Genomic DNA, 12,616 nt, shown 5'->3' on the forward strand with positions numbered 1-12,616 from the left:
CAAGTGCCGTTCCATGGCCTGAGTCCTCGCTGGATAGATGTGTGTGTGAGGCTTAGAGATAGCTATTGCAGCTGATGGCAAAAAAAATGTCAGAGGGTTAATCCGTAACACCCCCCCCCCCCCCCCCCCCCACACACACACACACACACACAACCACCACTACCACCACCCTCTCCCTTTCCTCCCTCCCTCTCTCTGCAGCCTCGCTCGCCCTTTTTCTCCCCCCTCACTGTCTCCCCATCGCTCCGTGTTGTTATGCACAGTGCAGCGGTGTCCCGCGGGGCTGCAGATTGCCGTGGACATGATGTGATTTTCCCGTCTCCTCTCAGATGTAATATGCTGTAGTCTGGGGCCTCTGATGAACCTGCACTGTTTGGAAGTCATGTTGTCCTCTGTACACTCCCTTTTTTTTTTTGTCGTCCGATCGTCGCCGTGTTGTGTCCGTCCATCACAGATTCCGTTTGATCTGATCTTCAGATGGAGTGATAGATTGATTTAGAGATGGGCTGGTGCACGCTGCTTTACAGGTTGACACCCAGTAACAGGTCGGTGTAGAACAGGTGAAGTCATTTAGAAATGTTCACACTGCCTGATGAGCATTATTAGCCTCAAACTACTTTATAGGCATTGAATTTTAAGCCTTCAGTTGGCATGTGCTTAGTTCAACTAACTCAGGTAGAATAAAAAGGAAGTCTTTTATTCTCCCTCTCCTTCTCTCTCTCTCTCTCACACACACACACACACACACACACACACACACACACACACGCTCTCGTCCTAACATCTCCGGGGGTCTACTCTTTTGTTGCCCTTGATAATAATCACTTAGTTGGATTTGTCCTAATGTGATGACAGGGACTGAAAGCTGCGTTCAGGAACATGACGTTGCTGTATCGGCCTTGTGAATCTCTTGCTACAATTAGGAAAATTGGATGGCTCTATTAATCCAATGTGGGAAACTGAGGGGAAGGAGGCTTTTTTTTTTTTATGTAATAAGTGCATGCAGCTTTGGCTGGAAGAAACATGAATCAAAGGTGAAGCTCAGTGAGAAACTGAACGAGAAGGACTTTACTGTTTTCAGGTGAGGACGGGCATAAGGTCTTATGGGATACGTTCCAGCAGCTGACGTGTTTGTATGAAGGCGGTTGATAATAGTGCATGGTGGTGGACGACGAAATCGAAAGTAAAAGCACTGATGCCACACAGGCGAGAGTTACTTGGGGTCACAGGATCCAATTTTAATCAGGAAAATGCATCTGTAGTATAAAGTACACGTACTAATAAATGATGAAAAAGAACCCCACTACAACTATTACCTTATATAATGATATACCATAGCTTCACAATAGATTCCGACAAACATCATTTATCAAGCTGGTGCCAGAAACCTTTGGGAGAAAACACAGCAGAACTGCAGCGCAATCATTAGTTAGGCTGATTGTGATAATGCTGTGAGTGTTTCCAAATTGTTCTTTTTTACTGGTAGAAGCCTCAGGCAGTCGTTCGTTTACCTTTGCTCGTTACAAACACGTTATTTGAATGCGAGCCTTTTCAACTTGTAGTTTAAATGTTCCCATGAGGAAACTTTAAGAAAGGGTGGAGCATGCAGTCAAAAGCTTGTCGGGCATTGCTGGTTCACAGTTCTGTCACATCTCATCTAACACGTACAGCGACAGGATATTTTGTAGCTTTATGCCAGCAAAAATAGTCTGATGAAAAAGGACAGTACAGCAGAAAAAAACAACATACCAGTAATATAAGTGGACTTTTCCAAAATGCCTCCACGTAGAAGTTTTTTCTTTCCTACATGCATGACAATTTTAGCTATATTAACCATGTCAGGTCCTCCAAAAAAGGACCTGACATGCACCCATAATAACCCTAACCCAAAACCCAACAGGAAATCCTTCATCATTTTTTGCATTTTCAGGCATCCTATTCGAACTTACTTTATTGAGTCCCTGTTCATGCGATCATTACCGACCCAGTGTTGTTCTCCTCACGATTCTACAGAAACGGTACTAATGACGAATTACTTGATGTCGATGATCATACAGTTAGATGGATAAACACTTTATTTACTCCCCTGATTACCTCTCTTTGACTTTTTTTTACCGCTTCAGTGCGGAAACAACCATGCACTGGATTTTCTTAAGCTCTGGGAAGCAGCTTGTCGATCAGCAGTGGATTGTTGTAAGAGAGACAGGGCCTTTAAGTACACAAGACTGTGAACAGCGGCTGAACCTTTGAGCTGAACAGATTTCTTTAATTTTAGATGACTGCAGGGAATCACCTGCGAAACGCTGAGGTTAACCTTAATATACTTCATATACTCTCGGCCTCCTGAAAGCTGTCCAGTCTGTGCTTTGTTCCGTGTTTGGCTCTGTTGTTATTGAAGTCGGCTCTATTGAGTCATTCTGCTCTCTCAGTAAAAGCCATCCCGCACAGAAAGCTGAACCAACATCTCCTGTCTACTGAAAGCATTAATAATTTATAACGACTCGTGATGTAATTCTGAATGTAACAGTAAATGTAAACGTCAGCCCGGAATTGTAAGTGAAATCAGGTTACGCTTATTTTTAAACCGAAGAAAACTGCCCCACTTTTGAGGTAGAGCTGGGATCCAAGAGCGCAAATGAGAGATGGTATTGTCCCAGTGAAAAGCACTGTGCACAAAGAAGCCTCGTGGTAATTAATTACTCACTTAAATATCTAATTTAACAGATGACACATGAAAACACTGCTACATCCATTCATGAGCACATTATGTTATCAGGGTCTGATAAATCCAGTTAATAGAAACGTTTTTCCATTTTTTCTTTTCTTTTTTTTTTTTTTTGCCAGTGATACGTCCACTCTTTAAAAACAGTTAAAGGCACGCAAAAAATGAATATGGAATGGGGTCTGTTTAAGCCAAGAGCTTGAAATTAAGCACATAAACCTCTTAGTGGCTTGAAAACTGTTTTTAGGGCACATGAACATGTAGCTGATTTTCTTTGCCACAGTCTATTTTAGGCAGAATTCAGAGTGGAAAGTACAATTAGCCTTTGTTGAGTTGATTCTGCGTAACGAAGAGGCTGCAGAAACTGTTAGACCCCAGTTTCACATCCTAAGGTTAAGCAGAACGTCACTTAAAAAAACAAAACAAAACTGCATAGCGATTGAAGTTAGATTTTGCAGCAATCTTTTTCTTTTTTTTCATCTGCTGATATGTGTGCCTATGTTTTGCTCTGTGTGTCTGTGTGTGTGTGTGTGTGTGTGTGTGTGTGTGTGTGTGTGTGATCTCAGAGACACAGAGGAAACCTTCCACCCTGTGGTCGCGCTGCACCGCTGCATCCTGCTCTCTGCCTTTGCCAGTTTCTGCTCTCTGCATCCGCCCCTCGACGCGTCTTTGCAGCTCTCAGTTTGACCTCATTACCGCCGTCATTACCATCCATATTAGTCTCTGCACCCTTCATCATCACCACCACCGACGTCTTTATGACAATCATAACCAGCAGCGTCCATGAACAGGGCTATCACCAGCATCGTTATCATTCTCAGTACGCTCTTATTATTATCTCTCTCATCATTTTTACACGTTGAATGAAGACAGATGCAGAAATACTTTCTTCTTCTTTTTTTTTCTTTTTTTTTTTTTTCTGCGCCCGAAGTGTGCGTCGTTGATCGAGCCTGCTGCAGGGGCGTCACACAGAAGCTGCCTCTCCTCCTCCCGAATCTCGTCTGCCACTTGTGCGCTTCACATTACTGTTAAATGCACTGCGAGACATGTGCTCCCATCCTGCTATTGTGCTCGACCACAGACGCACCCCTCGTATGTGTTCCTCCTCTGAATATTTCAGAAGAGTGCTGATAAAATGCAGGCAGAAACAGACTGCTGATGACCTCCTTCTCATCGCCTCCTCCTCTTTTTCCTTCCTCTTTCTCTCGCCCCCCCCCCCCCCCCCCCCCCACCTCGAATGCTCATCGCACATTCTGCCAGGCTTCCCCGCTATTTCTCTCACTGTCTTCATCCCCCCCCCCCGTCTCATCACTCTCCTCTCTTCCTTCCCCCACTGTTTATCACACCGTCTCTTTCCTACTTCATTTTTTAAGTGTGCACCCCCTCTTTTGTTTTGCCCCCCCCACCCCCCACCCCACCCCCACCCCACCCGGTCCCGCCTCCAGGGTTCCTCACATCTTCCACCCACCTGTCTGTCTTTTTATCCCACTCATTTGCTCCTGTGTCTCACCACCTCTCTCTTACCTTTCCCTTTCATTCATCCCCTCTCGCTCTCTCGCCTCCTTCCCGCCTGCCTTGCTGCCTGCTGTCTGAGGCCTCTGCTCTGCTAATTCATTCGCTGTGCATTGCCTCACATATCTGCGGGGTCAGGCAGACAGACAGCAAGAAAGAGTGAGCGCGAGGAAGGAAAGAGAGGAAGAGAGAGGAGGAGGAGTAAAGGGAGATCTGGAGTATGAGAGAGGGAGAGGGACCTAGAAAAGAGGACATAGAAGAGGAAGAAGAAAGAAAAAAAAAAAGATGCTGTTTTATCTCCAAGAAACAGAAAGCCAGAGCCAGATCCTGTGGTGGTGTATTCCACAATTCCTCACTCTCACACACACACACATAACATTCACAGGAGCTTGCCATGACCTCCTTCTGCTCAGTGCTTGCTTTGTCATTTGGATCTGCGATTTTCAGCTTCCCGGCTTATTGAACACTTTGAACTACATTTCTGCCATTGTCTCTGCCTATAGAGGAATGCACAGCCTATGTAGAGTCTGCATTGTTGTCACTGTTGTTGTGTGCCTGGGGAATGTGCTGGGCAGTGTGCGCAGGTATTCACAACCGCTGGTGAATGTCTCGTGATGATAACACAGTTATAGTTAAAATATCTGAACCGTCAACTGAACCTATTGTTTGATTAAGCAGCATTTCCCCGAGGCCAGTCTCAGGAGTCACTTACACCAGCTTTCTTGTAAGTTCAGTCTCAGCCTACACAAAATTGTGGGTGTCTTCATATGAATACTGCATGATGAGATTTTTGCGTCAGTAAATTAAAAGAGGTTGCACCACACGGCTAGTTCTTGTATGTAGAGTCATTGTTAATAAATGTGTTCGCCCAGGTCAAACTCCAGCTTTCTAAACTAGGTTATCTGACTTAAATAAATAAAACACATATGATCTGTTTAGATTGAACTCAACAAGGGCCTCGGCCCATCTGGTCAAAATGTAGTTTAATAATAATCTGAACCAGGAAGAAAACAATGTACAAACATGAACAGAAGTGTGTAAGCTCATCTGACAAACCGGGTTAGCTAGTTGAATCCTATATTTCTCATCATTTGTATATACTGCATGTGTTTTACTGATCCTGCTCCTTTCTTTGCCCTGTGGAAATATAACAAAGTCATGTCTACATATATGAAGGAGTTTGTTTTTTTCCCCCTGCACAACTAACTCTCACGCCTCTTAACGGTCCCATATCATGCAAAATACACTTCACCATTATTGTCAAACACTAACATGTGTCCGTAGTCCGTCTACAAACCCCCCCCAATAATGACAAAAATCCACCCTCTCCGTCTTTTGATCCACCAGAAGATGTGTTCTCAAACAGGCAGATTGGAGATGTTCCCTTTGTGACATCACAAAGGGCAGTAATCCCTTCCCCTTGTGGGTGACACTCCCACAGCTAGGAGTCTGATCTGCCCTCTTAGTCTGCCTTTCTGACATAAACAATTGGTCATGGTTCAAGAAAGCTCGAACCACATCCCCTTTCAGAGAGGGGCGTGGTCAAACACAGCTCATTTGCATTTAAAGCTACAGACACAGAAACGGTCTGTTGTGAACAGGGCTGAAATACATGATCAGAGTGGATTTTGAGCAGGAAACTTCACAGACTTGTTTTGGGGAGCTCTTAGACTTATTAAAACTTTGTTGAAAACGAGTATAATGTGTAACCTTTAGTGTTTGTCACACCAATTATTTATGTTTTAATGTAAAAACTTTTTTTTTTTTTTTTTTGCTGTAACTCTCTTTCCTCCTTCTGTCATTGTGATTGAGACAGCCAAAGCAATAGGACACATAAAAAAGCTAAATGTACACATGACTCATTTTACTTTGTGAAAGAAAATCAAACAAAACATATAAAATCAAAGAACACATGTTTCTTAATACAATGCAAAACTAGCCTTATTTTCCTCAGTGTACTTGAGTGTATACAAACTTTTTTTTTCTCCCTCCCTGGAGTGTAGGGGAGACAAAAGTACTCAGGGAAAAACACACAATACTCGCAAGTTATATTACAGGACAGTTTTATGTTTTACATCCTCAGTCATTCTTAAACCCCTGGCACAGACTCATCATATCAGCCTGCAGGATATTCGCAGAACAATTGCAAAAGTTTTTACCATCACAATGATTTCAAACTGAGCCAAAGCTTTAAATGAATCTGTCTAAACTAGTCCAACAGTGGAGATACTTTCTCCTTTGCCTGGCATGGACTCAGTGTGTGCATGTGGATGCAGTGGGGGGGTGGGGGGGGGGGGTTTGTTGAGAGTTAGTAAGCCTCTATGTATCAGAGATATGTGAGAGACACTGTAGGAGAAGTTAAGACTGAACAAATGTAACACCACCACAACAGCAACGACATTATACACCACTGTTTAAAAAAACTTGAAACCCTTGTTGTTGAGTGTTTGAACCCCTGCTGATCAGAGAAAAACGAACGTGCTCTGCCAGGAAATGAAGTGTGACAGTAGATGATCTGGTCTCTCCGTCAGTGAGACACTACTCTGGGGAGCTCAGTTGGTTTTTCCAGTTACACTAACACAAGAGTCTCTCTGGCTAGTCAAATGAATGTTCCGGTATCATTTGATCTTTTTTTAACAACAAAAAGAACGAGTGTGATGAAACCTTTTTCTTTTGGCACGCTCGTACCGGCTGCCTTGTAAGGTGTTCTATTTCCCGTGCATTATTCTGCTTCTAATGAGTCAAAAATAGAAACCGATATGTCAGAAAGAGACGCTGACAAAGAGCCAGAGGCAAACTCACTACACACACAAACACACATAAAAAACTCATCCCACTTTCTGCAGCATTTCGCTGGTTTCTTCTTATATCTCATATGTTGTGTCTGTTTTCATTCTTCCTCGTCTCGTGTCTCTGCAGGTTTTTCTGCGCAGACGGTCTGTGTGTCGGAGTTCGAGCTCGACTGGAAGTAAGTGAGTGAGAGGGAGCGGGTGTCATGGATAACGGTCAAGGGACAGATGTCGAGGACCCTCCCTACCAAAACCTGCTGCTCCTGGGCGCCATCGCAGCAGCGTCCGCCTTCGTGGTCACCATCCTGATCGTCCTCGTCTGTGTTGGCTGCCAAAGGTAAGAGGACAGTCACGTGACTTGATTGTGTGTGTGTGTGTGGGGGGGGGGGAGAGACAACCAAATTAAGGAGACTTTCATTGCCCTCCCCGATCACTGTCATCATCCGCTCCTCCTTTTATGTTCCCCTACTTCTTCTGAACTCTTCTCCTCCTTTCTTACATCCCTCCATCCCCTCTGTCTGTCCTCTCCGTCTCTTTTATCCCCTGCCCCGAGTTGAGTGGCCATAATGAATGTTAATGGCTTTGATTGTCAGATCAGATGAAATGATGTTTACGGGACAAAGAGGAGACAGGCCAGAGTCAGAGCAGCCTTACGTTAGCGGACTTCCTCAGAGAAAGGCAAAAGCAATCGAGCAACCGGAGGTTTAAAGAGGATCTGACTCTGACTCTGAGCCAGGCGAGAGCAATGGAGCAGCATTCTTTTTTTTCTTTTTCTTTTTTTTTTCAGTATCCTCAGGGACCAATCAGAGGCTGCACTGTGGCTTTGTTGCCATGGGACACACAGATAAGGACGTGGAGAAATGTCAAAGCAGCTCATGTCATGGAAATACAACAACAAATACAACTAATTCACTTTGTCATGAACAAATACAACACACTCTGGGAAAAAAAAGAGGTCCACCAGTATTGATTTTTTTTTTTATTGACCCGAAGACAAATCAATCCTGTTCTGCTTCCTTTGTATTCTATGGATTAAGGTAGTAGATTGTAAGGTCTTAATCTGAAACCTGCAAAAGAATAGTTGTCATTCTTTTCACATCTTCAAGCGTTCATGACATTTCTACATTGGAGCCTTTTTCGTTCCATGTTATTACCACAACTCCGAGGGGAGATCTCTTCACCTTCTCGTAGTCCCTTTGGGTTAGGCTGGCCATATGTTTGTAGGAACATGATTGAGTTCCAGCTTACTGGGGGGGATGCAATAAGGGCCTCCAGTAACATGGATCTAACAGAACTGACTGTGCTACGTTTTATGTTCAGCCATACTTCTAGCACTTTGTCAAATTAGATGATATACCGTAAATTCCGTACTATTGAGCGCACCTGGATATAAGCCGCACCGGCTAAAAATAAGTAAATAAATGTATTTGTACATATATAAGCCGCACTTGATTATAAGCCGCAGGTGTCCACGCTATAACAAGAGCTATTTACACAGACGTAGGCTACCGGTAACATCCGCAAATACTGTAGCGTCTGTACGGACGTTAAAGGACGACGAGAGCGTTCAAATAATAGCTTTTAATAACCCGATCACTGTCGGCCGTGACCACGCCGTTTACAGCAGAGAGCAACACATAACTTGCCGTAACAATCCAACTCTCTCCCCCAGCGTTCTCTCATACAGCCACTCAACACGTTCTCGCTGGTGCATTCACTGACTCTCCACATAATCGGAATTATGAACACATTATCAACTACTGACTTTACAACATGAACCGTTACAATACGAAGCCTAGCCGACGGTGTCTGTAACACGGCTGATGAAAAAGATGACCGTAATATATTTCACAAGAAAAAGTCCATCCATTCACTGCCTCAGAATGACTTCATTACTCACTTCCTCAGTCTCTGTTGTCGCTGTCAGTGTCATCTTAACGTGCAGCAGCTCTGTTAGCTTCTTTGACAGCCAGGTCGATCGCCTTTAACTTGAAAGCTGCATCATATGTATTTCTCCGTGTGTTTTCCATGATGAGGGTGCGTGCATGAAGCGCAAAATGACTGATATTAAGATCCGACGTGACGAAGTCAAATGTTTTTGCGGCAGAAGCTCATTGTCCCGCAAGAAAAATCCATGCATTAGCCGCACCGGAGTAGAAGCCGCAGTGCTCGAAGTGTGAGAAAAAAGTAGCGGCTTATAGTCCGGAATTTACGGTAGAAAGGATTCCTGCACCACTTTGCGAGCTCGAAGATGCTATTTTTTATTTTTTTTTTGCCTCATTGTGTTTTGCAATGCAGCTGGAGGATCTCAGGTCAAATTAGATGCAGATCCTCCTCCTATGAGGTGAGAAAAAAAAAAAAAAGGGGGATGGGGGTAGAAGAGTTCTCACTTTCACACCTGCACCCAGGAGCTTTAGTCTTCTTATTTCATCTCCTCACTCTCTCTCCTTTGCCGTATCAACAGTTTCCTATAGTTACCATCTCCAGGGATCCACGAGGAAGTGTAACACTACTCTGTATGTGTTTGTTACACAAGATTAATACCAGAGGGTGGTAAAGTAAGATGGCAAAGGGAATTGGCATTAAAAAAAAAAGGAAAATGCTTGATTTTGTTGGGAAAGGAAACTAGCAAAAGAAATGTTTGTCAGTGAAGGACAGCCTGCGCCTCTTTGGCATAAAACCTGAGTCACGCTCCACTCACTGTGTTGTTACTAACCAAGGACTTTTATGCCCCAGCAAGAGTTGGACGCAGATAGCATCTCTCTGCTCTTAGTGTGTGTACGTTTTTCTCTCTATCCACCGGCTCATGTTGACCTTCCTCTCTTTGATGTTGTGTCAGAAAAAGCAAGAGCAAGCACCCCCCCGCCGGAGAGAAAGGGACATCTGTAAATATGGTGAGACATGCTTCCATTTTACTCCCTCCCGTCTCCCATCTTATCTGCTCATTTCTCTCGGCGCTCAAGCTCCCATACGCGGATGCAGATACATGTCTTTGCATGTTAACTGCTCATACGAACCTCTCCTTGTGTGACAGCAGGGCACCCTTCGACATCCTAAACTGAACTCCATGAGCAAATCTGACACCAGGCTGCACGAGATCAATCGCTTTCCCTGCAATGGAAACTGTAAGTGACGAGTGACGTTTGTTTGTCCGTGACATTTTCTGTTACACAACGCTGAGCACCACCGCACTATGTCACTTCTCACCCCCGCTGCTGCCCTCCCCTTCTCTATGTACAGCTGTTAGCAAAAGCCGCCCAGCCAGCATGGATCTCCTGCTTCTCCACAGTCGACGCTCCCAAACAGACCTCAGGCCCTCCCATGGGCGCCAGCTTCCCCAGATCCCCACCAGTCCCCAGGGATCTGGCCAGGGGGGAGGAGGGGAGTCAGGAGGCGACGGGGGAGGAGGTGGAGTAGGAGGAGGAGGAGGAGGAGGGGAGGCTAGAGACCACACCTACACTGAGGTGGGCATACGGAACAACCCTACACCCACCCACTGCCTGGACGACGGCCTGTATGAAAGTGTAGGTGTCCGGGAAGGTGACACAGGCGCCAAAGTTCCCCCCGTCCCGCCATCCACGTCCTCCAACAGCACCCCGGCTTCAGTCAGAGCCGCCCAAAGCCCCCCAGCTCAGGCCAACGGAGCTCGCAATGGGAACGGGCACGGAAATGTAAGTGCACGCAACCACAGATTTTGATTTGGTGAAAGTAGATGGATAGATACTTTATTGATCCTGAGGGAAAGTCAAAGCATCCAGTAGCAGTATACAAAACATGTCCCCCCCCCCCTTACATGTATATCAACCTGAAACAAAGATTCAGGAAGCCCATAGTTGAATGAGTATAAATTATAGTAGAGCACACACATGGATTGACTTTCCACCCACTGATTGGTGCTTTCAAACAGACGTTTCCTGAGTCCTATAGATGCTAAAGAAGATAAATGTACCGCATTTAAGATGGACCAGCAAAGAAGTGTTAATATTACAAATAACACAAATATTTTAACAATTTATTAACAGGTATCTCTTTGATTGTGTTGTGATGAGTTGCTTTGCATCGCAAATATCTGTAATTCTAGATTATAACTCTTTCTTTTGCAGCTTGCGTCTCAGGTAATGTGTACATACTTTGTTACTTCTTCTCAAAGGGTGGCAGAGGGAACGGCAGAGGCAATGGAACCATGAATGGGCCGATGACGGGAAGAAGCAACGGTGTGAGTGGGGTCAACAGGTCCCCTATGTCTTCTGTGAACTCTCTGACCAGCCACGATCCGACTGCAGCTGAGTACGCCTCTATACGGAAGTTCAGAAAGGTAAAAGTACACTTCCTAATGTCTCAAATAAAATGTATCAAAGCCCAGTGATGCTTCTCTTTCTGATTCAGCTGAATGAGTGTTTGGGCTTCTTACTAAGCCAGCCTTGGACCAATTCCTAGACTTCATACGACTGTTGTCAAGCCAAGTGTTTATAGGCCTTACTACAAGTAGAAAAATCAATGTCCTCTACAGGTATTCTGTCACATGACATGATAAAACACAAAACGAGAGATTCACTTGCCAGAGATTTGGGCTAAGGTGACTGGAGAGGTTTAAGTCTCATGTCATGTGTCAGTTTCCATGGTGATTAAAGCAGGCGTTCTCATTTTTATCAATCTGAAAATGAGCTGAGGTTAAAATGTAAAGTATTGCAACATCATTTTTCAATGTTCGATGCAAGCAAATAAAACTAAATAAAGTTAAATAGTTACTGGAAAATGTATTGAATATTAAATAAATATCAACTCATAACATCCCTAACAAACTGAAGTCCAGGTAAACATAAATATTCAGACTTTTTCCTTTGTTTTTGACTGAAAACATTGTGTGTGATGTTTTCACGTCTGACTCAATACCTCAAGGTTGAGAAGATAAACAGGAAGGAGAATAACGGGGCAGACAGCCAGTCAGACAGCCAATCGAGCGTGAGTGATTCACCCTCTGCTGGTCCTCCTCCGCTGCACCGCAGTCAGGAGTTTCCACGGAAACCTCTGGAGCCGTTTCACCTTCACTCCTTCCCGAAGGTACAAGAATCATTGGATCAATGTGCTGTTGATTAATCCCACCAGGCTGTAACTCTGTCTATTCACCACCAGAGGGCACTGTCCACATAGAAACACCTTTGAAGAGGCTCAAACGCAAGGATTGATATTATTTTACTTAATTTCTTCTTTTGGATATTACAGCTTACTTATACGCTGTAAAACATTAGTTACTGTCAGCATATACAGTATGTGTGAGCTTTTTATTGTTTGTTTTTAGCCAATATTTTATTGAAATAAAATATTGTTTTACAAATGTGGGGCCTTAAAACAACCTTGTGTTTTCAAGAGTTTGTTTTGTAATCAGATGGTGATCAGCCTTACCCATGAGTAAGTTATGTTTGTGTGTGTGTGTGTGTGTGTGTGTGTGTGTGTGTGTGCGTTCGTGCGTGTGTTCTGGCAGTGCATAAAACAGGTGACTTTCTGATTTAAGAAGATTGATAATGTTGTATTAACAGTTTTGTCTTAGCTGTGGATGTCTGCCCGGTTTTTGGCTTGCACTTTTAATCTCTGC

The 12,616-nt window shown here is 44.2% G+C and overlaps 1 protein-coding gene across 2 annotated transcripts in view; it reads left to right on the plus strand.

Annotated features, from left to right (window-relative positions):
• The window catches only part of LOC306833445 (uncharacterized protein), a 41,206-nt gene that overhangs the window by 19,830 nt on the left and 8,760 nt on the right, over positions 1-12,616 (plus strand). Inside the window, exons 2-7 of one of the 2 annotated variants that reach the window (XM_079358696.1) lie at positions 7,154-7,360; positions 9,863-9,917; positions 10,058-10,148; positions 10,264-10,694; positions 11,174-11,338; positions 11,923-12,084. In XM_079358696.1, the coding sequence (XP_079214822.1) occupies positions 7,230-7,360; positions 9,863-9,917; positions 10,058-10,148; positions 10,264-10,694; positions 11,174-11,338; positions 11,923-12,084 (1,035 nt within the window). In that variant the 5' untranslated portion in view covers positions 7,154-7,229. The remainder of the gene's footprint in view (positions 1-7,153; positions 7,361-9,862; positions 9,918-10,057; positions 10,149-10,263; positions 10,695-11,173; positions 11,339-11,922; positions 12,085-12,616) is intronic. The other variant, XM_079358697.1, reaches the window with a different exon arrangement.

Source organism: Symphodus melops, assembly GCF_947650265.1.
Source record: "Symphodus melops genome assembly, chromosome: 13".
Lineage (NCBI taxonomy): Eukaryota > Metazoa > Chordata > Actinopteri > Labriformes > Labridae > Symphodus > Symphodus melops.